Source organism: Callorhinus ursinus, unplaced genomic scaffold (assembly GCF_003265705.2).
Source record: "Callorhinus ursinus isolate GAN/ISIS: 27379988/994484 unplaced genomic scaffold, GSC_fseal_2.0 scaffold4, whole genome shotgun sequence".
In the NCBI taxonomy this organism is placed as follows: domain Eukaryota; kingdom Metazoa; phylum Chordata; class Mammalia; order Carnivora; family Otariidae; genus Callorhinus; species Callorhinus ursinus.
The window spans coordinates 136,592,891-136,620,280 of NW_027397066.1; the positions used below are offsets into that span (position 1 = coordinate 136,592,891).

At 33.4% G+C, this 27,390-nt stretch overlaps 1 protein-coding gene across 2 annotated transcripts in view; it reads right to left on the reverse strand.

Moving 5' to 3' along the window:
• Positions 1-27,390, reverse strand: part of FSTL5 (follistatin like 5) — a 747,693-nt gene that overhangs the window by 362,683 nt on the left and 357,620 nt on the right. For both annotated transcript variants that reach the window (XM_025873977.2, XM_025873976.2), the window contains exons 5-6: positions 19,929-20,125; positions 9,562-9,682 (exon numbers count right to left, since the gene is read on the reverse strand). In XM_025873977.2, coding sequence (XP_025729762.1) covers positions 9,562-9,682; positions 19,929-20,125 — 318 coding nt within the window. The remainder of the gene's footprint in view (positions 1-9,561; positions 9,683-19,928; positions 20,126-27,390) is intronic.

The following is a 27,390-nucleotide window of genomic DNA, read 5'->3' on the forward strand; positions in this document are numbered from 1 at the left end:
AGAAATGGAAAAATGAGAGGAGCAAATCGGAGGGAGAGACGAACCATGAGAGACTATGGACTCTGAGAAACAAACTGAGGGTTCTGGGGGGGGGGGGGTGGGGGGATGGGTTAGCCTGGTGATGGGTATTAAAGAGGGCACCTACTGAATGGAGTACTGGGTGTTATATGCAAACAATGAATCATGGAACACTACATCAAAAACTAATGATGTAATGTATGGTGATTAATATAACATTAAATAAAATAAATATATAAAAATTATTAAAACTCAAAAATCCATTTATCTTGTTTTGATTCATTTCTTCTTTTTATTAACAAGACAGGTTGGATTCGAAGTATTATTAGAGAGTTGACTTAAATCTTATGATTTCTGTATATTATGGATAAGGCCAACTTAAAACTTCTTGGTTTATCTGTTTACACCTATGTAACCACTCTATGAAAGTGGTAGAACTCACTTAAATAAGAGGGTAGGCCTCTGGCTGGTTTAAAAAAATGTGAAGGTAATAATAATTATATATTAAAATACACTTGGCAAAAATGTATTTTCTAAGTACTAGCTTCCAATCCTTGAATTAAAAAAAAATAGTTTTAAAAGTTTAATTGCCTAAACATGCATGATTATCTTATATACATAAAAAGCATTTGATTTTATATATCATAGCCTTCACTTTGTAGGTAAATGCCTCCATAATGGATCATTTGACAGAGAAGAATCCCATAAAGAAACTTTAAACTGGGGTGCCTGGGTGGCTCAGTCGGTTAAGCATCTGCCTTCAGCTCAGGTCATGATCCCAGGTCCTGGGTAGATCCCCACATCAGGGAGCCTGTTTCTCCCTCTGCCCCTCCCCCTGCTTCTGCTTTCTTTCTCAAATGAATAAAATCTTAAAAAAAAGAAACTCTCAACTGGAAAATGTAAATGAAATGCATTTTCTCAGACTAACCTTGAGTAGGGAATTCAGAAAACAGCTAGTAATTAAAATATGATACATTACATTCACATTGTTTTAAACTGTTGAACAATAGTTAGCCAGTTAAAAATTAATCCCATTAGTAGAAACTCAGTTTGGAAATCTGAGATACTTTGTTTGTTTGTTTATTTAAATAGGCTCCACATGCAACATGGAGCTTGACCTCTTGGCCGGAGATTAAGAGTCATATGCTCTACTGCCTGACCCGGCCAGGTGCCCCTGAGATACTTTAAGTTGAAGCTAAGGCTTTGCTGCCAAGCTGCAGCAACTCTGTCATGCCCAAATAGATCAGATCTGCGGCAGTAGTGTAGCTGGTGATCTCCAAAGGAAAGCCATTATGAAGAAGATGCCATGCAGATAGGGTTTCCGAACCACACAAGCACAATGCAAGGCTCAATTCAAGGAGTTTCTGAGAAAACGGTGTAAAGAGCAGGGTTAACAAAGCCAAAGTACCAATGAATTACAGAAATTATTTTGAAAGTCCAAAACAGCCTCAGGCTAACTCTGTTGTTGAATACTGTGCTGAAGTCAGGGGAAAGTAATTTTAAGTCAGACCCGCTAAGTTATGATTGACAAGATATGGTGCAGTGTGGAAAAATAAGAATGAATAATCAATTTCCATTTTATTGTTTCTTATTTCAATTTTATTTTGCATCAGAAAAGGCCTTGCTCTCAATATCTATGTGACAAAAAAGAGTCAATACTTTAAGAAATAAATACAAGTGTTTCACTTGAAATAAAAGAGAAGCTAAAATATCTAATTGTCTGCTTTTAGGAGTTCCAAATAGTTAGGTCAGCAAGCAAAATTACCAGTGAGAAATCATGAAAGAGGCTATAGGCAAAAGAAGAAACATAAAGGTGCACCAGCTACCAAAGAATAAGATAATCTTAACTATTGGGAAGACAGGGTCATCTTAAAATGGAAAAAAAAAAAAACAATAATTCTTTCTGCTTAAAATTATAGTCTAAATTGGTATTGCCTTACCTGTTGTCTTTATCTTCACAGTTGGTATGTAAAAACAATTTATTTTGTTTAGGACCAAAATTTGTGCTTTTGGAATACATGTGTATAGGTTGGGTCTCAACAATCATGTTGGACAGTCCTTTTCCTATAAGGTGTAAAGAACTTAGAGTAACAGTAATATAAAGTGGAAATTACCTGTAAGTGAATGGTGCTGAGTTTTATTTACCAAAACTGTCAGGGCATATCTATAAACTCTAACATAGAAAATTATAATTATACAAACAAGTGAATTATTTTTTTAATCAAAGTATGTTGTAGAGGACTTATTTTTCCAAGTTCCAGGCAATTAAAGTTGCTGCAAGGTTTCATACTACAATGATCTGTGTGTGAGGCTATTCTATAGTAGCTATATCAATGTCTAATATTGCCTTTCCCAAACCAGTGTGGGATTTTTTGTAAGGCTAAAAGTAGAATGCTATGAGCATTCTAAAAATCCCCTTCTCGCCTTATGTTCCCACCCCATCACCTGCCAATTCCTACAAAGGCAACCATCACGTGAACTACTAAAACCATAGATGAGTTTTACCTATTTTGGATTTTATCTAAATAGCATGTCGATGTATGCTTGCATGCTCTGCTTCTTTGCCCGGCATGTTTTTTTAATTTTTCTTTATTTCACTTTGCTTTTTCTTTTCTTTTTTTTTTTTTTTTTTACATTTAACCTCTCAACCACCAGCACTTTTGCTTCTACCTCTACATCTCTGCCAAAAATGCTGTGCCCAAAGTCAGCAGCGACCTCCTTACTGACAAATCCAGTGGCCATTTATTTACCTGTCATGTACTCTCTTGTTTTGAACTCAGGCAAGGAAATTGCTGGTCAACAATTTCTTATTAAAATTTTATGACAGTGTAGTGCTTTGGTTGACTTCCTACCTCTCTGCTTTTTTGTTTGCTTGTTTTGTTTTTAAATTAATTAATTAATTTTAAGTTTTAGGTCCCTATTGCTCTTTTGTTCATCTCTTCTGTCTTTACATACTCACCTTGGACACTCCATTCCCTGCCAGAGTATCAAATTTTAACTATATGCCTCATATCTCTATTTGTTGTCCTGAACTCTCACATGAGCTCTAGAGCACAATATTCTCCAACCAAGGGTTTCTATGTGAATATGCCAATATGTTGAAAATTTAACTCAGTATATGTCCCCAAACTTGCTTCTCTTCCTGTGTGCCCTACTTTAATGAATAGCATCATGGCTCACCTTGGTATGTGAGCTAGAGACCTAGACGTTATCCCTGACCCTATCCTTTCCATACCATGCATATGTAATCATTCATCAAGTTGAGAGGATTCTGCTTGTGAGTTATTGTCCAAATATGACCAGTTCTCTGTATTATTACTATTGCTCTTTTAGTCCTGGCCCTATCACCTTTAACCCATATTACTGTAAGAGTCTTAATTCTCACTAAACTCTATTTTTCTCAAAAAATGTCTTTCATATACTAACGATCTAATATCTATGAATATTAACATAATATTCATATTTCATTGCTCTGATTATTAGATGGTTCCAATAAGTAATATTTTTATTATAGCAATTGTGATTTCCTAGAAAATGATTTTTTCCTTATAATATCATTATTAAAACTATATCCTATTAAGAAGTGTTTCATATAAAAAGAGATGACATTTTGAGTATAATCATGAATAGTTAGGCAATTTAAAATAAGTGTTCCATTTTTTTTAATATTTTAAAATTTTAGACTCCTAATTACCTATTCTTTTTAAGAAAGAAGAGAACTATTATACAATTAGTTTCAATAGAAATGCTCACCGTCGATGCATTATACTTGCAAAAAACTAATTATTTCATGCCTAGTAGAAACACATCTTTTTTTGGATCCTTCCACACATAAAGATCATTTTGAATTCATAGAGATTTATTTAAGTGTGACATTAGAACTTGAACTACTAAAATACATATATATCTTGAAATACATGTATATAGTTTTGGGAACTGCAACTCATAGGGTTTAATGGAATTTGAAGAATCTATCAGAATTGCAAACTCCTCATTTCATACAATTTTAGACTTGGAACTAGAGTCAAAACAATTTATAATTTAACTCTCAATTTATAATTTAGCTTATAATTTAAGAAAATAAAGTACATAGAAAGCATTCTCAAAACAAATATTATTTTCTGGATAGCCAATTGCACCATTTTTGCTAGCTAGAAATAAAAACAATTAATTCCTAAAATCAATCATCCTATCAAGGCACTTTATCATCTTAATTGAGTTTGACTACAAAAATAAGTAAACATAAACATTTATCTGAATATCACTTTTGAAACTGAATGCCTTAATTTAGTGTATGGTCATGTTTGATGGCAAATCATTTGGATTTACCTACAGATTTAAAATGAAAATGTAGTGCTCCATGTAAATCAAATAATCAAACATTTTAACTTAAGTTTGAATGGGAAGAAAATAAAGTGCTGATTCCTTGTATGTTAATTCAAGTCCTTATGATTAATGATGGCTCTGCTGACTCATTTTTAATTGTGTAAGAAACCTTTGCACTGAAAAATCTACGCCTTACTGAAAATATATAAGACAACAAAATGCCTGGGTGAAAGGTGTTCACCATCTGACCAGAGGATTTAGTATTTCCTCTAAGTATTCAAAACTATGTCACTGACTTCATTTAAAATTATTTGATCCCATTAAATAGATTTCCAAGTTTGTTAATCAAATGAGGCATAATTTAGAATATTTGATACTAACACTGAGGATTTATTTTAAATACCTTTCTAATAATGCCAAAAATTCTGGAGAAAAAAATTAAGAATACCATCCAATGCCTATTGTAAAATATTAAAATAATTCATCTTTTCAAAAATGAGGGGGAAAAAGGCTATTTTACAGAAAGCCTTATACAGTTGATGATATCCTATTTTTTACCTTTAACCTTTTCTTGTTTGCACATTACCTTTTACTTTACTTTCTTCCATTTTATTACCCATGGCAGAAAGAATGATAAACTGGAACTCCAAAAATCTGTATCTACCAGCAAATAAATAATGGATCAAGAGAAGATTTTTTGTTTTGTTTTGTTTTGTTTTGTTTTAACTTCTCTAGACTTAGTTTATTCCTCTGTACATTCATTTAGGGACTTTTTAGTTTTCTGGGTTTTCTTTAAGAACTGCCTGGAGGAATCATTCTGGATGTAAAAAAAATATATATTTTTTTATCCATACTACATCTGTCATTTTTGTCATTGTCTGTCTGAGATTATATATTCCTAAGGGAAAGAAAAACAATCTTTTTAAGTTGTTTTAACTATCACAGCAGTCTATACACATGGGTATTTAATACATGATTTTTTAATTATTTTCTGGATAGCCTGCTTTTTCACTAATATTTCACTGCTTTTCTCACTATTTTTACACATTTTTATTCATGAAACTACCTTAGTGTTTTATAATACAGTGACTTTTTGAAATCATGCCATTATAAAAAACCTGTCACTAAACTTCACAAGACCAAAGTGGGTTTAGTTGTAAAGTATTATAACAGATGGGAAGAAAGAAATAGATATATATTTCCTATTGAAGAAGTATAAATATCTCTGTTAATGCAGACACAATCCATACAAATTAATTCTGCTATCTCTGAGGGATTGTTGTATAGTTTGATGACCTGTTTAAATAAGTACAACACTGAAAATGTAATACTTTCTAGAAAATTGCTTGGCGAGACCAGAAAGAATATTAAAATATTCCATATAATTCCAGCATTACTTAGAAAAACATTATCTTCTCTAAATGATTATGTGAACATCATTTTACCATTGTTAAGGGATAGTTTTGCAATTATACAAAAAGAAAAAGATCATAATATGATTGCTGATTGCCAAGTGCTTTCATTACCTACTATCTCTTTATGACTTAGAATATTAAAAATGTAGACCTTTTGTGTTATACATAATTTTGACCTAATGGCAGAAACATTACAATATTCATTAAGCTCATTGCACTTACTATAAATAATTTCCATAAAATTGTTACCACATTACCTTCTAATAGTTAACCCAAATCATATATAGACTTTTTTCCCTTTCAGCTTCAACAGTTCCTAGTATAATGTAGCTCCTTCATAGACAAAACTTTACTGTTTTCTCTATTGAATGTTTTTATTGATGATACAGATTCCTGAATTGCAGAATTTTCTTTATCAGAACAATAAACTGATCCACCTTGCCTTCCTTAGCAACATCAAATCATGTCTCAAAATGCAGTATCAATTTTTCCCTGAAATAGGTGCAAGCAGCAATATTCTGGACAAGATTCTTACTTACTGATATTGCCAGGGATCATTATTCAGTCTTTGCTGTGCTGTCATAAAAATAACATTATTTATACACTATTTTTATTGTTTTAGTTTCTAGCTCCACCATTTCATTACCAACAATAACCATATTTTGAATAAAAATTCTACACAGACATCCACTTAATTATCTTATTGATGCTTGATCAATTGCATACCATTAAAAATATTTTCTGCTCTTGCTACAAGTTTCAATTACTTTTATTTAGTCAAATCCATGTATCTGCATAGTGTAAGGGTGAGGGATTGGAGTTGGTAGATTAGACTGCTTGTTTAATAAAACAAGTTAGTAAAATAGCAATAATAATTGATATATTTTCATAGCATTTCAGAACTGGAACAGATCTTGCAGTTGAATTAGTTTCTGTAAATACCTGATATGCCACACACTTGAGTTTTTATGTATACTATTCTTTTTGTCCAATTTCCCATCTCCTGTTCCCCAAAGCCCATACTCTCTCATCCTGGAGATTAATTCAATAGCTACCATCTTCAAAAAGTCTGTTTGATTTCCTAAACTGAAGAGTATTTTCTCAATTCACTTAATATTTTATGTAGGTCTTTTTATGATGTTTATCCCTTCTATCTGGCACATAGCATTTATATAATAATAGGATGGTATGAATATAATATAAATATAAAACAATATAAACAAAATTTATTTCCTGATAAACCGTAATATCTTTTCCTTGCCACCGTGAGCATACAAACAAATGCCTATTACGGAGTAAAGTTTAGTGGAAAACACATAGACTTCATAGTCTGACAGAGGTTTAATTAAAACTCAGCCACTTAGTTCTTAACTTCTCTGTGCTTCAGTTTCTTCATACAAACACAGAATAATAATAATACTGCTTTCCTGTTGTTACCTTTGAAATATTGTCTCTCTTTGTGACATACTTTTAAGGGATTAACTGTTTATGGAGTCATCCTGCCTTGTTATCCTGACTTTTAATTCAAAATGGAAATGCAATTTAATTAAATCTGAAGAGCATACTGATATCTTGCCTTAAAACTTTGTAACCTGCAACTATTTCACATATATTATTTTGCTTGTACCAAATATTACATAACATATAATTTAATGTTTAATATAAAATTATCATATAACAAAATTACTATCCTTGTTTATATGAATTTTCAGATATTTAAGTAATTTCCCTAATATCAGACCACCGATAGATGGCAGAGGCATAATACAAAACAGATCTTTTCACACTAAGTACATACACTATTTCCTGCCTTTCTGGAAAGCAATATATACATGTATGTACATATAACATATTAAGAGAGATGATGATAGATAGATAGATAGATAGATAGATGATAGATGATAGATAGAAGATAGATAAAGGGCTAGTATCCAAAATCTATAAAGAACTTATCAAACTCAACACCCAAAGAACAAATAATCCAATCAAGAAATGGGCAGAAGACATGAACAGCATTTTTCCAAAGAAGACATCCAAATGACCCACAGACACATGAAAAAGTGCTTAACATCGTTCGGCATCAGGGAAATCCAAATCCAAATCTCAATGAGATATCACCTCACGCCAGTCAGAATGGCTAAAATTAACAAGTCAGGAAACGACAGATGTTGGCAGGGATGCGGAGAAAGGGGAACCCTCCTTCACTGTTGGTGGGAATGCAAGCTGGTGCAACCCCTCTGGAAAACAGTATGGAGGTTCCTCAAACAGTTGAAAATAGAGCTACCATACGATCCAGCAATTGCACTACTGGGTATTTACCCCAAAGATAAAAATGTAGGGATCCGAAGGGGTACGTGCACTCCAATGTTTATAGCAGCAATGTCCACAATAGCCAAACTGTGGAAAGAGCCAAGATGTCTATCGACAGATGAATGGATAAAGAAGATGTGGTATATATACATAATGGAATATTATGCAGCCATCAAAAGGAATGAGATCTTGCCATTTGCAATGGCGTGGATGGAACTGGAGGGTATTATGCTGAGTGAAATAAGTCAGAGAAAGACATGTATCACATGACCTCACTGATATGAGGAATTCTTAATCTCAGGAAACAAACTGAGGGTTGCTGGAGTGGGGGTGGGGTGGGAGGGATGGGGTGGCTGGGTGATAGACATTGGGGAGGGTATGTGCTATGGTGAGTGCTGTCAATTGTGCATGACTGTTGAATCACAGATCTGTACCTCTGAAACAAATAATGCAATATATTTTAAGAAAAAAAAAAAGAAGAAGAAGGTAGCAGGAGGGGAAGAATGAAGGGGGGAAATCAGAGGGGGAGACAAACCATGAGAGACAATGGACTCTGAAAAACAAACTGAGGGTTCTAGAGGGGAGGGGGGTGGGGGGGTGTGTTAGCCTGGTGATGGGTATTAAAGAGGGCACGTTCTGCGTGGAGCACTGGGTGTTATGCACAAACAATGAATCATAGAAAACTACATCAAAAATTAATGATGTAATGTATGGTGATTAATATAACAATTAAAAAATTTAAAGAAAATAAAAAAAGAAGAGTTAAAAAAATACTGGTTTCAGTGCTAAATTAAATCCTGTTGAACTTTGATTCTTTGGTGATTTTCAAAACACCAACCAGTTAATTTAATTTTTGCACACATCTCCTAAATCTTTCCTTTCTGGTTTTTGTCCCCTAGTCTTTCCTCTTTGAATTATTTTTAAAAAATAACCTGGTAGACAACTTTTTTAAGCCAGAGAGATCATCTTTATAACTCCCTTTTATAAAGTCCATATAGTCAATTGTAAGAAGTCTTTAAGCAATTGAAACATATAAAAATTATTCCAAAGTACTTTAACATAAATACAATTTTCCATTCCTATGCTTGTTAACATAATACAAACTCTATCTAGTAATCTACTTTAGTTTCCCAATAGTGTAAAAAAGAAAAAGTCCCTGCATAAATAATTAAATTGTTTTTGATATATGGTGAAAACCATTCAAGTGTTGCTCCTACTCCAAACCTTAGAAAAAACATTTTGGAATTGATGTTTTCAAATAAAATCAGGAAGAACTGATTTCTAGGGTTATCAAGTATTCCCAGTTTTTCATTTTAGAATTATTAAACTCCTTAGCTTTTACATATGTTTCAACACAGTTAAGTAATTTAATTATCTTTATCACTTCTCTTAAAAAAACAGCTTGTACTCTGAGATCAAGCAAACACACTCTATTGTGTAAAGAAACAGGAAAAAGAACAAAGAAGAATTAGAGAATGAATATTATACTCACGGAATGTTTTATAAAGTTCTTCAAGAGCCAGGTGCTTGTCAGAGTTAAAATCCTCGTATTTCAGTAGATCATACAAAGTACAATCAGAAAGATCCTTGCCAAGTTCTTCCTGTTTTATCACCTGACAAAAAAATTAAGCCATACAATTATAACCATCTAAACATTTCTATAGCACAATTAATTATACATAATAATCATTTAATAGATCATTTTAAGTCTGCAGTAGGGCAAAGAACAGAACCTATGAAAAATACAGATTTTCGGTTACTGGACGATTATTTTTAACCATTCCAAACATATAAAGTTAAAAAAGTTCAGATAGGTACTTAGAATTTAGTCCAAACTTTCTAACACAAAATTTTCACAGTAGGACCCAGAAAAATCTGAACTTTACAAAAACATTTTGTATTTCACTCATTTTCTTTGCTCCATTTATAGTGACTCAAGGAAATATCTCCACATGAAAATTGCCTCCTACGTCTCAGTGACCTCTGTCAAAATAAAACAGGGCTCTTTCTCAACAAAAATAGTGAGATCGTTTGTTCTAAGTTTCATCTTCAAAATATTTGTGAAAAATGAAGTTAGATTTTTTTTTTTCCTTTCTCTGCCTAAACTCCTCCTCAGCTGGAAGTTAAGCCGTTTGGGATTGTGCATTAACTCTCTCGGTCACAAAAGAGCTATTAAGCAAATGACTATTTCCAGGAGCCAGAGAGAATTAATGCACCGATTGATGATGAAAATCTATCCAACTGTGGGTAAGAAAAATCATCAAACTGCTTTTCTACTCTGTGCTCTGTCCTATGGACTGAAGCTGTAGCTTTTTCATACCCTACTGCTTTGACTATTACCTCTCAAATAAAAGAGCTCCCCAAGATTTTTCAAACATTCCTATCCATCCAGGGGGCTGCATAGCTGTGTCCATGGTTTTTCCTATTCTCCCGCATAAAGAGGTAGTCCAGCTGCACATTATAGTGTGTTTTTTAAAAGGCGGTGCCATGTAATCAGAAAATGCAGGCTCTTGAAGTCAGCCAGCTCTGGGTTCCGTTTCTGCCAATGCCACTTAACAGTTGTATAATTTCTGGCAAATCATTTAACCATTCCTCAACTAGAAATTGAAGATAGTAACATTTATCTCAAATGGCTATCGTGAAGATTATACACACACACACACATGCAGGCGCATATATACACATAAACAGGCAAACATACACTCATGTAGAGTTAGATGCGAGACAACATATAATGTGCACTCAAAAGTAATCATTTAAAGTCAAAAATAATGATTTTTTAAAAAATGTGATGTCCTTCTTATTCAAACAATTCACCGCCGATTTCCACACCAGCTTGCACAGGCAGTTCTGTGTGTTCACAATGTATTACTGTTTTTGATAAAGCAGTATGCTTCAGAATTTCTTTGTTAAATCAACGGATTAGTGATACTAACTTCTATAAATTCTCAGGTGCTATCAAACTATTTTTTTATAACCCTTTGGGGAACACTTCCATGTTAAAAGTTCAGTTACACCTGAGTGTGGATGAGCTACAGAGGCAGCTCTGAGGATGGAGTTTAGCATAAGGGTCACGAGAGCCCCAGCCTGCTCCAGCCTCCTTCCACCTGAACATTGCTAAACAGAACTTCCACAATATATTGGGTTATCTACTCTTGCATAACATAGTCACATTTCATTGTTTAAGCTGATATTTGCTGCCTTAGAGGGGGGAAAAAGGCAAAACATTTATCTGCTTTAATTGATCCATATAAATAGATATTGTTGAGAGGGAGTATTAAGCCCTACACTCTTGCACAGTCCAGCTGGAAGGATTAACAAAACTACCTAATGGCTGAAGCTATCTCTCCTATAAGCCTAATGAGAAAACTAATACTGCTTTTCTATTTAGAAAGCAACAGAGCTCTCAGTCATTCTCCATCTGTTATTTGTTAGATCATGGAAAATTACTCTTTCCCAGCAGGTAAGGGGACAACGTATTTCATCTTACCTCACTATGCTCTTAAAGATCTGCAATGCAAGCATTGTAGTAATTTTAAGGATGCAGTGACACCAGGGTATGGTCAGGTATTTTAATAATATTTTTTAGTGGTGTTTATTCTCATACATGTTCATAAAGAAACAGAGATGGAAAAACCTGGAGAAAACAATCATTTTCTGTCTCATATTTTCTATTTTAATAGTTTACTCAAATTAAATCATGTATTAGACAAAGAGAATGAACTTCTACTTTTTTTTTCCTGAATGTTGGCATAAGACTAGCTTGATCTTGATTTGATCTTGAGCTTGATTTGATCATGATTACACAACTTAAGCTGGATGTGCTCTTTTAATGAGTACACGAGAGAAGCAAATGGTCCTGGCTAGAAGTTTTCTAAAACCAAAAACCAAAAACAAAAAAAAAACCAACTCTGTTCACCTATATTGGACCATGCCCATGGACAGGAGAGAGGTGATTTTTCTCTTATCATCAATATTTCAAATACATGCTTTCTCCATTTTTTGGTCAAAAGCAGCCTACTTAAAACATATTTCCTAGTAGCTTCTCTCCTTTAGGTTTCCTGATGGATCTGTATATAGTTCAGGGTATTCCAAATGAGGACGATACTTTCCTGTGACCTTTCAACCAGCATGGAGAAATTGCTTTAGATATCTACAGTTTTGATAACCTTAAAGTAATCAGTGTCTGATTGTCTGCAAGAAAGTATGACAGAAAATAAGCAGGTTTCCTTCCCAAGTGCACAGTAATACATGAAGCATTCTTTGACACAGGGGATGCAAACTTGTAGGGCTTTCATAGTTGTCAGCATGTCTTTTATTTATGTCTGGCACTGGTTCCAAAAACTTCCCAGTCTAGACTCCTCAAAACACATGTTATTTCTGGACTAGTGAAGACAGAGCCAGACTCAGTGAATATACTGTTATCTAAGTATCCTACAATGAAGCTTTAGTCAAGGAGACCACTCATAATTTTTTTTGTTATCTACTGTAAAATATTGAGTATGTTTCTCAAATGTATCAGTGTTTGGTGAACTGTCTAAGGCTAAAAGACAATTAAAGAGTCTCACTTTCTTTAATGATCAAAAATCAGGTTACACGAATCTTAGGCTCCACAGAGATTGGATCCAGTGTGACAAAATAGAAGTATTAGTAGAATGTCTATCATCCAGGGAGCTCAGGTACACAGCATCCCAAAGGGGATACATATTTAATTTCAAAGTAATAGAACTGTCAAGGTTGTATGAGGAATTGTAATAACTCAGGGATGATTCAGTGTTTTGATATTATATTATTTTTTGTCCCGAAACAAAACAAAACAAAACAACAACAAAAAAAACCCTGTCCCTCCCAAAGTAAACTATTCTCCATTATTCTCCTTCATTTGTTTATTTAGATATCTATTCAACAAATCATTTTTGACTATCTATTATGTGTCAGACTCCTAGACTCTGAAAACAAGACAGACAAAAATCCCGCCCATGTGTAACTTACATGCTAGTAAAGGGGGAAAAATAAATATATAAGTAAAATATATAGCATGTCAGACAATAAGTTGAGGATAAATAAAACTGGAAAGAAAAAAAGAAAACGCCGGAGGTGGGTGAAGAGGATTGTCTCCCTGCTGTGGAAATGTGTGCATATTAGTTTTCTGGGCATATATCATGACTTAGAAATCAAAAATTATTATACTGACTTTCATAAAAGAGGTAAAATACATAGGATCAATTTTGATGGTCTCAGGTCAGGTCATGGTGATGAGGGTAAGGTTAGGACAATGGAGTAGAATCTTCCAGTTCTGTGCCTTTTTCTTTATTCTCCTTGGTGGAGACAGAAAAACAGCAACTGTAAATTCCTGGAAAGACACACCAATCACTTGTTCAAGAGCACATCAGAGGATGAGCTCTTCCTCACCCTTTGCCAGCTCTTCTTCCTCAAACTAATCATGACCATGTCACAGTACAGTGATCTCAGTAGATCAGAGCTCAGTGGTCCTCTGTTTTAAAGGAAATACATCACATTTGTGAAGTTGAGGAGAAGAAGATATATTCACTCTTTACTTGACAAATGTGTAGACTGCATCAAAGCTTAAGGGGTCAGGAAATAGATATACTTTGTTAGAAATACATATTCTTCTGGCGTTATCTTTAAGCCTCTCCTACATACTCGACATGGATGGGTTGGCTTCTCTACTAGTTGGTTCTCTGAACATCTCCTTGTACACTAGCTTTCTGCTTCTCCCCTCTCCCTTCCTCCCCCTTTTGTCTTTCCCTTTTTAACAACCAACATATGCCAAGAACTATGCTAGGCATTGGAGATAAGGTAGTAAATAAGAATGACATAGTCTTTGTCTTCATGGAGTTAATTTTCTAGAGAGGATAAGTGGGAACAGGTAATCAAATAATTCAATAAAATAATTACAGATTGTCAACAGTGTTCTAAAAAATAAACAGGGTGAAAGGGCAGAGAGTAAATAATTAACATTACAAATTATGATTGTTAATCACATATAACCGATGTTATCCTGAAATAGCTGTATTAGAAGAAAAGGATTACATAAAAATTAATTACATCTTTTAAGTTCTTTTTTAGGTTTTGTAACATTTAAAAAATCAATAGGGCCAACATTAATTCTCTTGAAAGACCTGTTGAAGAGATAACATTAATAAGAAGAAAAATGTTTTATTTTTAAGGCATTCTATATGGCTCACACGGATTTTCTGAATGTGAATGCCCAAGTTTTAAATGTACTTTAACATTCCACAGGAAAGATGCTATAAATGATATGTTTAAATGTTTTAAAAACAAAATTTTAATTTTCCAATTGTCTTGTGCATATTATGAATAGCATAAAAAAGATATTTGAAATTCATTACTAATGTTTCCAGATAAAATTGAAAGTACTGTTTCTTAATTGCAGCCTCAAGCTGCAACTAAACCAACAATCACAGACCTTAACCTTTCTCTGTTAAGTGCTCACTGTTGCTGTTATTACCCTCCCGAAATCTTTAGCACTTGAAAGGAAATTGCCAGTACTAGGAAGATCTACCTACTGGCATTGCCACTGACCTTCTAAGTAAAACACCTGGTTTTCTGCTGCCTTATTTCGTCTACCAGAAGGTTTATGGGGCTTTAAAATGTTAAATAGGATGAATTACCATGGCATTCCCTGGAAGTTCTCACTTATCTCCCTTCTCTATCCAGACAAGTGCTTGTTTATTTGTATTTAGTTTGTTCCCACTAAAATAAATACTTTGTATCTATTGGACAAAACAATTCTTACCAATCTTATAGTAAATAAATATGTTGACTAGACACCAGAACCTTTTAAAAAAATCTTTAAAATTGTAATAGGCTTTATCAACTCAAAATAAAGATTAATTGTCCATTCCTTATGTAACAGCTCTGATCATTTTTAAAGGAAATTGTATGTACAAAGGTTGCAAAAACATCTTTGCCATGCCCATCCTAATAGCTTAAAAATATCTGGTCTTATTTATTCTTGCTTTTTATTGAATTTTGTAAATGTATTCACATATGGTAGTCATTGAGCAAATAGCTTTTTAAGTCAAATATGTATAACATAATCTAAATCCTGTGAACAAGTAGCTCTTTTTATTATTTTAATAAAGAGTTGGCATGTGTGCACATTAAGAAAATATTTCATTCTAATATGCATGCCTAATGTGAATCAACTTATTAAGATGACAAAATCTAAATGAAGAAAGAGCTAAATCAATATACTCAATACAGCTGCTTATTTAAACTGAGAATCACAAGGGAATGATTTTGCTTACTTAAATTCTATGGGTGGTTATTTTATGAAATAGGGAGAGGCCGAAGGAGTAGATTTTCCAAGCTGTTAGCACTATTTCACTTTAAGAACCGTATGTTTACTGCTGTTAAGTTAAACAAGGAAGCCATTAGACTGAGTTGGCTCTAATGCCCTGGTGCCTATGTAAACCACCCAGAGTCTAAGCCTGTAAATGCCTCAACTTTTCAAAACTGACAACCAATCACAAATAGCCAAGTATGCCTTAAGCTATAGCCAATCAACCATTTCCTTACTTTGCTTTCTCCTTTTCTCTATAAAAGTTTTCCCCTAGCTCCCCTCAGTGGAATGCTTCTTAACCACTTCTGGTTTGGCACAGCCCAATTGAAATTGATTTTTGCTCAAATAAATTCATAAAATTTTAATATGTTTCAGCTTGTCTTTTAACACTGCTAACAAATTCAAGGGTGCCATTCTGCCAGGTGAAGTCTGCCTATGTGTCCCCTCATCTTAAGCTAAAGATCCACATTTCAGGCCATAGTGCAAGACACAGTTGTCCAGTCCCTTCTAAGGGACAATCTGGACAAATTCCTTTGTGTTTCATACCCTGGTTTACCTTTGTGACCCTAAGAAATCCAAGTTTCCCCATATTGCTGTGTACATTTCCTTCTCCGACACAATCTCCATTCCTTTCCAACTCAAACCCAACATAGTGACCTGCTCTCTGATCAGAAAACTCTCTTTTTCCTTCCACTTCTTATAAAAACATGTTCTTCATCACATTAACTTTAAGAAATTCTGGCTGCCCCTTAAGAAAACCATTTGTCTAATAATTTTAACAATTGGAGGCCAATTTTTCTCTCATATCCATTCTACCTCAGCAAGGAAGATCATCAATAACTAAACTGGCACTTCTGTATTATTTCTGTTTCCCAAACCAGTCTTCATTAGATAGATTAAAAAAATGAGAGATGGATGGGTGGTTGGATGGATGAATGGATGGATGGAGAGAGAGAGACAGACAGATAGAAAAGACCTACTTCTTTGAATCACAGGCCATTCAGCTACATAATTCTCTTCCATCCTCTCCCCATAATTCACAAATAAATTTAGCTGCTGATTCACAATCTTTCTGCCTACCTTAACTCTTAATATTCCCAACGATTTCAATATACATATGAATAAACCATCCAGAACATGTCTGAGCTCTTTTTTTTTTTTTTTACAACAAATGATCATTAATGGTCACACTTCTAGTGACATTTTCCTACCTCCCAGACTGGCCAGGAAGAACATACTCATACCTTAGGTCACTTCATCCTGAAATCTTTACTTCAGGCATCACACATTCAGGTCTGTTTTAGGAAAAATATATGTTCTTAAAACCACAAATGTGTTACTATGTAGCTGGGTGCCAGACTACACTAGTCATATATGTAACACTTGGGGGGGGACGTCAGGTTTGTGATCATGCTATGAAAAAATATTTTTTTATGTTTGTTGAGGCTTTTGCAATGAGTTATTATTTTATTTTATAAGCTATTATCATATTCATACATTGGGATATGATAACCTAGTTTGGAGCATACTGCTATTAGCTTTGAAAATATAATCATAGCTACTACACTGTATTTTCTATGTGCTAATCATGTTCCTAGGAAGCATACATATTGTAAATAATATAAATATTATATCAAATTTATGTAATAAGTACTATTATTATTGCCAATATATAGAAAGGAAAACTGAGTCACAGAAAATTTAAGTAACTTGCCAAAGGCTCACAGGTAGTAAGTAGTAAAGATGTGATTTAAACCCCAGGTTCTATAATCAAAGTTCTTATCCACTACACTTTGATCATCAAAAAGATTATTTTTAAAAAAATATTATAGGACTTTATAAATTTAGAACCACTCACTCTTTTCCATCTGAAGCAGTCTCTTTTGATCATGCATATGTCATCTTAATCTCTGTTGATTTCCTTTCTTCCGTTATAACCTGTTTTAACTCTTCCAGATACTCCATTGCCAATGGCAAATCTACCAGTGTGCTACCATCAATTTTATCAACTTCATAAAACACAATTCTTTTGAAAGTCCAAAATATCACTTTGCTATAAATTTATATCTTATAATTGGGTATTTTTAACATACAAAAACGAGCCTCAGACTGAAAGACTAAATGTGCAGTTACAGATGTTTATGGTAAGCTAGAGTGGTGAAGAGATGGATTGAATGAGATTTATTTCTATAACTGGTCAGTTAATTTTAGCAAATATTTCCTTGCTGTGACAAATTGTTAGCTGTGAAACTAAAGATCCTACTCATTTTATCTATTACATTTTTTATGCATTTTCACTATCAACTAGAAAGGCCTCTAGGTTCTAATTTACTTGAAAACCTTCAAGAAAAACTCTAGAATATATATTCATTATGTGGAATAAAAATAGAATGTGTGCAGCCAGCTTTCATGCTGCAATTGTAGAAGCTCAAACCCAAATTATATTCTGTAATTTTTACTTGTCACTGGCAGTATCTTGGAGTTACATATTACATTTCTGCTAATAATAGCTTGTAAATTATTAAGAGACACCATTAAGATCTTTTACCCTTTTACCCTTCTAAGTTATTTTAAAATTCCATATTAAATTATGATATTATATGTTTCTAAGTTTTTTAATAAAACCATATGTATTATTGGTTATAATATTTGGCAAAAAGTTCTTGAAGAGTACCTGTAACTAAAAATACGCAAGTAAAAAACAATATTTGTGCTATACATATCTAGGTATTTATTCTATCTTTTAAAGAGTGTTTATTATAACCTTCTGTTGTTATTTTCCTTCTTTTTTTTTCATAGCTGATTACTGACAGATGAGATACTGACATTTTCACCATACACTGCTGAAGGTGGAAATGACTTATGTGGTACGGGATGTATTCAGAAGGAAGTCAGTAACCTCCCAGAACTTTCCTTGCATGTACCTCACGGATAGCCCAGATATAAATGGGTTTCTGAAGATAACTTTCAAATGAATTGGAAGGGTAGTTTTCAGACATACAGCAAGTCCAGATCAAGGGAAACAGAGATAACAAAACTAAATTTTGTAGCAGATGAACTTTATTATGGGTTGAGTTGTATCTTCTTAAAAGATATTTTGATGTCTTAATTCCAAGTGCCTCCGAATGTTACTTTTTTTTTTTTTTTTGAAACAGGGCTGTTGAAGATGTAATTAGACAACTTAAAATGAGGTCGTACTGGAGTAGAGTGGCTCCCTAATCCAGTATGACTGGTGTCCTTTTAAGAAAAGGCAAGATGTTGCAAAGACAGGCACACAGAGGATGCTATGTCACTACAGAGGCAGAATGATGTTATCTACAAGCCAAGGAATACCAAGGATGCCTAGCACTACCAGAAACTGAAAGAGACAAGCAAAGATCCTCCTCCAGATATTTCAGAGAAAGCATGGCTTAGCCAACTCCTTGATTTTAGACATTGAGCCTCCAGAATGGAGAGGGAGGTTGATTTAGAAACCCACTTTGCGTTATTTTGTTGTGGCTGTCCTAGGAAATGAATACAAACTTGACGTGGCACAAACTTCAAACAGGTACAGTTAAAGTGCTGTCACTGCCATTTTCTAATGAGGAACAGTTTTTCCATTTGGATTTAGATGGAGCTACTCTGATAATAACTGGATTCGGTCAGATCTTATTTTGTACCCAACCAATGGTTACCATGGTGTAGATATGTTAATAAAAACTAATATATATAGAAAATCAAATGTTACGAAAACTCCACAGTATATCTGAAGATACCTTATAAATTTTGTAAGATAAAGAACTGGTGTTTCCTTTAGGTATTTAAGGTATAGAAACCTATCAAAAGTAGTTATTGCTTTTTGAACTACAAAACATCATATCAATGTTACTTGAAATTAATATTGCTGATAGAATATTAATTGTTAATATTGTTAAAAGAAAAACGACACCAAAAACCAAAAACCAAAAAACAGAAAAACAGCCCTAAAATGGCATCACTTAGGCCACATCCCCAAACTGTGGCTTAATACATAATCAAATTGTAGTTCAACCTCCCCCAGAAATGTAGTCTTATTAGGTCAGTCAGGAATTTTTCAATCAGCACCAATAAGTCTGCCACTTGGGCCCTTTAGATCCCCCAAAAGAAGATGAGGTAATCTACATGATAATAGCCCATGCCTTTCCACCTAAGGGAAAGTGGCCTTGCCTGGAACTATCTTTCTCTTTTGCTATTAATTTTCTTGCCCCACTCTCCCTCTACAAAACTTTCCATTTTGTAACACTGTCCAAGCACCCCTCTATTTGCCAGATGGGATGCTGCCCAATTCAAGTATTGTTTAATAAAGTCAATTAAATCTTTAAAATTTACTCAGTTGAATCTTTGTTATTTAACAGTAATCAAATTTTACCCTTAAAAATATGTTTTGTCCACACTCTCAAATAATACAGATTAAATATATATTTTATTAATAAGGAATAAATTCACACAGATGTAAAGATATTGTACATGCTATATTTAAATAAACTTGTTAGTTTAATCATGAATCATACCTGAGTTAGTTCATTAATATCTACAAGTCCATTACTGTCGGCATCAAAATATTTAAACATTTGATCCACCAACAACTTCTTCCAAGATATGTCACCACCGTTAGGGTTTTCATTTTCTTGTGTAATATATTTTTGATTTTGTAAGCCTAAAAGCATACTTTTCATCTTGCTGTATTCAGTGGCCTTGCAGTTATTTCCTGTAACAAAAGAACTAAGTTATTTTCAGAGCAATATTATTGAAAAGGAATCATCTATTGTATTAATGTTAAGAAGCTGATACCTCTTATAGATAACATATTTGGTACATAATTTTTATGTTCCTACTTGCATACTTTACAATTCATACAAGGTAAAAATAATGGGCTATTTTCATGGTAGGATAGAAAATTTTCCTTTGTATCAAATCTAATAACAAGATATTTAATGTGCGTTTTCTCTATGCCAAAGTAACTGATTCTATGAAGAGCATAGAAAAACATGACAGCTCCAATTGTTTAAATACATTATCTTAGTTTTAATCCTCGCTATACATTCCTATATAGAGAGTTCACAGGTTTTGAAGCACAGGGAGATGAAATGACTTGCCCAGGGCAAAGGGTTAGATTATGTTGGATTTTACATTTGAATCCATATACCTGGTTTCAAAATAGGATAACATATTTTTAACTGGAAGTATGCTTTTTACATCTGAATTTGTTTTGAAGACGTTTGTATGTGTGTGTGTGTTTGCATTTTAAAAAATTCTATTCTTAATAATACTAAGTTCATATTTGTATTCTTACAAAAGTCTTTATTTTTCTGATATTCATTTATCTCTCCTTTTAGAGCACTCAGTGTATAACATGATGTATATTTGCATTTTGTATCTTGAAGTTTTAACTTTGCAAATTTTTTCTCCGAGCTGAAGTATAAGCTCATTGAACTAACAATGCATCACAGATTTTCAGTATTTCCCATAAAATAACCAGGACAATACTAGCAACATCAGAGTTAGTAAAAATAATTGCTTAGCTTAATGTCTTCAAAAATAACTGCAATTGCTCTAAAATCTTCAGATAATTATCTTACAAAGGATTTTTCTTATACTGGCCCCTATGATAATGTCTTTAAATGGTACATTGAAAAGTAGTATATACCACTGATAGCAAATGTGATATAAAATACAGTATAGAAAATACAGTCCCTAATGTAATCTGTAAAGGAAAAAGTAAGTATTATATTAGCCAAGAATTTTTAGAACATATTTTTAGAGAAAATACTAACTTTATAAATGTTGTCAATTTTGACAATTAGATTTTAACAGAATCTACAATTTAAAAAGAATTCTAAAGATTATTAAATATGTCTGAGAAGCATGGAGTTGAAAAACAGTATTTGAAGTCTCATGCTCTTTCAAGACAAGATGGAAAACAATCTCTTCTAGAGAGATGAGAAACTGTCTTATATTTCAAAGACCGTGAAATAACTACTGTTGTTCAGCAATTTTAGGGTTTAGCAATTCTGTCAAGAACTTCTTTTTTACAATAAAACATAAACTTTGTGATGCAGATTAAGTCAACTTTGCATTATTCCATTCTCAGTAAAAAAAATAATACTGAGAACGTTTTCGGAATCGCAAAGAAATCACTGACAAAAGAGAGAAGTAATCAAATCTAGAGGAATAGGTAGCAATTTGGGTGTCCATGAAAGTGGCACAAAGGAAGCCTTCAAGCGTGTGTGTGTGTGCCTGTGATTGTGGGTGTATGTGCATGTGCACATGTGTATGCATCAGGAAGCGAGAGGAATGTGCAATAAAAGAATGGGAAAAAGCATCATAGACTATTCCAATAGACCCACGTGGGGATTTCTGTATTTGACTTTGGGTCTGTATCTCCTTTCATCTGACTAGTAGTAGGTAGGGTGGAGTTTGGCAATGCTGACCTGGGGCCACAAGCAAAGTGGAGATCAGAATGCTTGTGAGAGGCAATGGGAACTGAGGTTTAAATGCTGAGAACCTGTTTACTAATACTTAAAATTTGAGGGAAGATGATAAAGTTTGAGTTGTTACACTCTAATTTTAATCTAATTGAGTAATGTGATCATCATAATGATCTCTATTAATACTTTCATTTCCCAACTTGTAAATTTCCTCGACAGTTCAAGTGGTTGCCGGCAATCCAAAGAAAATAAAAATAAAGGCTTTGCAGTTAAGGCATTTACAGTCTATGGAAATGTACAAGAAGTAGTTATACAATTATGTAAAACCTTATGGAATTTATAGATTTAATAAAATTTCTGTCACAGATTTTTAGTAATAAATAGGAACATCTGCTATTAACAATAAATCACATGTAATGCAGGTTTCCTTTGTGTCAGGAACTTTATACGTATTAAATCAGTTAACCCTCACAACATTCCCAAAAGAAAAACAATGCAATTATCACCATTTTATAGATGAGGAATTAAGGCATTGAGAAATTAAATAACTTGTTCAAAGTTACAGAGCTAGAAAGGAGCAGAATGATTTTTATATACAAACAATATCCCTTTTGTCCTTTATTCTCTACCTCTTTCATCTTCAGAACTGAATTTTAAATCAACTTATATATGGGATTCAGGAAATTTGTCGAGGATTATTTGTAAAAATGAAAGATAAACATAACAATAAACTCTAGGCAAATAGAGAAAAAATAACTCATAAAGAAAAAGAGAAAGGACTATCTGAGAAGTTGCAGTAGAATAAGAAAGTACTGAAGAGGAAGCTAAAGGGAGAAGAACTTTTCAAGAAAGAGGGTATGATGAAATGTCAAATGTTTCAGAATGAAAGTAAGATAAACAATAAAACATGTGCACTGAATTCCTTAAACTGTAGGTAATCGGTGATCTTAAAGAAAAATTTTAGCAAATAAATGGAGTAAAATTCTTTTTTTAAATCTAGAATCTCCTTTTTTTAAGGTTTATTTATTTATTTTAGAGAGAGAGAATGGGAGAGGGGCAGACGTAGAGAGAGAGAATCCCAAGCACACTCTCCACTGAGCCACCCAGGCACCCCTAGAATCTCCTTTTTAATAATATACCTCTTTCCCTTTAGAATTGAATTTTTTTTCTATTTTGTTTTATTTTATTTTAATTACATTATAGGTAACATACAATATTAATTTCAAGTGTACAATACAGTGATTCAATACTTCCATCCAGTGCCCATCAGGAAAAGTGCACTCCTTAATCTCCATCACTTATTCCTCCAACCCCCCACCCACTTCCCCTCTGGTAACCATCAGTTTGTTCTCTACAGTTAAGAGTCTGTTTCTCAGTTTCTCTCTCTTTTTCCTTTGCTCACTCGTTTTGTTTCTTAAATTCCACATATGAATGAAATCACATGGTATTTGTCTTTCTCTGACTTATTTCTCTTAGCATTATACGCTCTACCTATATCCATGTTCAAACTCACAACCCTGAGATCAAGACCTGATCCTAAATATAGAGTTGGTCGCCCAACTGACTGAACCACCGAGGTGCCCAAACAACTTAGTACATTTTAAGGTCCATGATTTTCTCCTAGAGGCAGAGAACCTTATTTTTAAGTTTCTATTTAAATTCCCGTTAGTTAACATACAGTGTAATATTAATTTCAGGTGTACAATATGGTGATTCAATATTTCCATGCAACGCCTGATGCTCATCCCAAGTGCCCTCCTGAACACCCATCACCTATTTTACCAAGAATTAAAGAATTTGACCAAATCATTTAAAATTAACCAGACTACAAAAAAAGTAAATCTATCCCTGCACCAAATGTAACCAAAACTAAGACTCATGTAACTCCACTGAGAATAGGTCTCTTAGTACTTTTGAAACCTAAATAATCTTTCCCCACCATTTTATCACATCACTCAAATATGTGGTTGTCAATGAAAATTTTATTGTTTGTATTGATGTTATAAAAGATATGCTATTCATATATGTGAAGCCATAGTCATATAATGATTTCTAATCCAATATTTACACAGCAATTGTGTGCTGGTACTGTTCTAAGAATTTAAAGATAACTCCTTTAATCTTATAATGCCCCTATGAAGTAAGAACAATTACTATACCATATCATTGAAAGCATAATAAGCCCAATAATAGGCTTGACATTTGACATTACATGAAAGGTTGAGGATTTCTAACCCTAGGATTGTAAACACATCACTCAGAAATTAACTCAAAAGTTTCCTGTGAGGTATACAGAACTCACAAGTTTGTATATATTTGTCTATTGAGAAGATAGAGAAGCTTTTTCTTTTCTTTTCTTTTCTTTTTTATTTGACGGAGAGAAAGAGAGCACAAGCAGGGGGAACAGCAGAGGGAGAGGGAGAAGAAGGCTTTCCACTGAGCAGGGAGCCCAATGTGGGACTTAATCCCAGGACCCTGGGATCATGACCCGAGCCAAAGGCAGATGCTTAACCCTGAGCCACCCAGGAGCCCCAAGAAGATAGAGAAGCTTTAATTGTTTTTCTTCTGTTATTGTACAAATGTGTGTGAAAATCTGTCAAGAACTTAATCTTCTGAGGGCTGCCTGCATGCATGAAATCTGATATGCATACACAATAATAAATCATTTTTTTGTCTTCTATATTGGGACAGAGAAGTCTTTTGGTTGGTAGGATTTTTATTTTCCACAACAATCATTAGGAGCACCACTAATAATGACATGAATGACTTACCAAGCTTATCTAAACATCATGATTTTGTATGCTCACAACTTCAAAAAATGTAAATCAAATTGTAATACAATTACCAGGCAAGCTTGATAAACCACAGAGAAAAACTGTAATACTTCCACATGGGAAATGTAAATCAAACAGACATTAAGCATAGTACTTTGGTCTGGAACAAATCCAGAAATGTACTCTTATAGGACTATAGTACTTTTTCTTAAGCATTAAGTTTAATGCTAAATTTATCTACAGAAGTTTGAAGTTGAGTTAATTTCTTCCTGAAGTTTATCCATGAGCCCTGGGTCCTTTGGACAGTTTGGTTATCTGGAAGATTATAAATTTTAACTGTTCAATTTGTCAATGTTATATATTATCATAGAAATATGACAGTATTTGACATTTTCTTTTAATTCACATATACTTAGTCACACAAGATAAGAAACAAATATCTATTTAGTCATGCACTTTCTTATGGATATATATCATGTTTTTTTAAGATTTATTTATTTATTTGAGAAAGAGAGAGATAGGATGGGGGAGGGGCAGAGGGAGAGAAAGTCTTAAGCAGACTATGCACTGAGTGTGCTTCATGACCTTGAGATCATAACCTGAGCTGAAACCAAGAGTTGGATGTTTAATCGACGGCACCACCCAGGTGCCCCATGGATATACCTCATGTTTTAACAATAGCTCATCATGACCTTGACCAAAAATAGTGAGGTAATAGAAAAGACAGAGGGAAAACTATATAAGCATTGTAAATCAGAGGACTGGAAGGTTTCTACATTAAGTGTAGACTGTGTATGCCATCCGTAGAAATTGGACCTATGAGACAATGAGCAAATAAATATAGAGGAAATGATAAATTAATTTTTAAATCAGATGAGTTTGAGGTAATTTTGGGATATCCTGGTAGAGGTCTCAATGAGAGAGAAGGAAACATAGTTATTGTTCAGAATCTCTATATTTCAGAAGGAAAAAAAACAGTTTGATAAATTGGACTAATGAGTCACTGACAAATGCATGGCGGTTGAACTATGGCTGATAAAGGAGGGCACTTATGATGAGCACAGATGTTATATGTAAGTGATGAATCACTAAATTCTCTTGAAACCAGTTTTATACTATATGTTAACTAACTAGAATTTAGGTAAAAACTTGAAACAAACAAAAAATAAAGGAGGGCACTTGTAAAGTGTGAAGGTGACAATGGTCAAACCATGATCACATGTATTTTCAAGGACTATTAACACACAGACTTCTTGAAAAGAGACTGCTAAAGCACTAATAGTTTGGTGGAGAAGAAATGAAGACAATTTTATCATACAACTTTATGCACTATAGTCTCTTTCTTGAAAAGGGAGAAACTGACTAACTGTTGCAAATTACATGGAAGAATATAAGGAAAAGAGATGTTGCCTTTCTCTGAACTGCAAAGTTTACTGTGAAATTCAGCTGACAGTTTTATTTTCACCATATGCAAGCATGTGTGTGTGTATATGCATAAAACAAAATCTGCAGTTATATTAATATGAGCAATAACAATGCTTGTAGAGATATATTCCTTTGATAGTGTATTGACTACTGTTTAGAAAAAGCCTATGGGCTACTTCATCAAAGGTAAGTTCAAGATAACTTTATACAGTAAAAAGTTGCTTTTTCATTAAGTTGAATCTTCTCATGTTAATTTTGCTACAGCTAAAAGCATATGAGCTATGAATGTTACATAAGAAAAAAATTTTAAATCTGTGAAATTTCTAAAGTCAATAGAGATGTAAAATTCCTAATTTTCACATTATGAATAAATAGTAAAAGGGGATTACTTAAGTGGTTGTCCTCATGTATGTTTTCAGATGCAAATGAATTACAAACTCCTTATTTTTAAAGACAATCATTTTACAAATGAGTTGCAGAATTATTTAATAAATACATTTTATTTATTTATTTTTTTAAAGATTTTATTTATTTATTTGAGAGAGAGAATGAGATAGACAGAGCATGAGACAGGGGAGGGTCAGAGGGAGAAGCAAACTCCCTGCTGAGCAGGGAGCCCGATGCGGGACTCGATCCCGGGACTCCAGGATCATGACCTGAGCCGAAGGCAGTTGCTTAACCAACTGAGCCACCCAGGTGCCCCTAATAAATACATTTTAAAACAATGCCTGGCTTTTTAGTAGCTAAGGAAAAAGAAAAACCATGATGTTTGCCTTTACATAAACTCTAAAATTCTTATTTATTTAATTTCTTGATTTAGTTACCTGTTATAAGCAGTGAAAACAAAAACACCTTTCTTTGAAGATAACATGCATTAATATTCATACACCTATATTTATATATCTCCATGTAGATACTAATGCAAAAATATATAATGTTTTAGTAATATTTTCTTTTCTTCAATTAATTTAGTTTCTTCTTGGCTCCATAGTTAAAATAATAACAGTGGCTTATATAGTTTATGTCTAAAGATTTTCCTTTTGTATGATTTCAATGTTGTTCAGGCCACATACTGATTTCTAGTACTACAGTTCAGTAAATAAGTTTGGAATGAGCAAAGAAATTATTAGGTGTCTCCAATGGAAAATTATTCATTATTTATAACACAACTTTCAGGGTTATCTAACTTCAGCCTTTCACTGCCTTTGAAATATTTTATTGCTCTGTAAATTGTAGATAACTGATACCAACGACAAGTAATTCTTGTCTATGGACTTGCAAATGAATTCTGACTGGAAGAGATTCAGTTGATTTCTCTCCCCTCTTTTGTGGAAAAAGCCAGAATC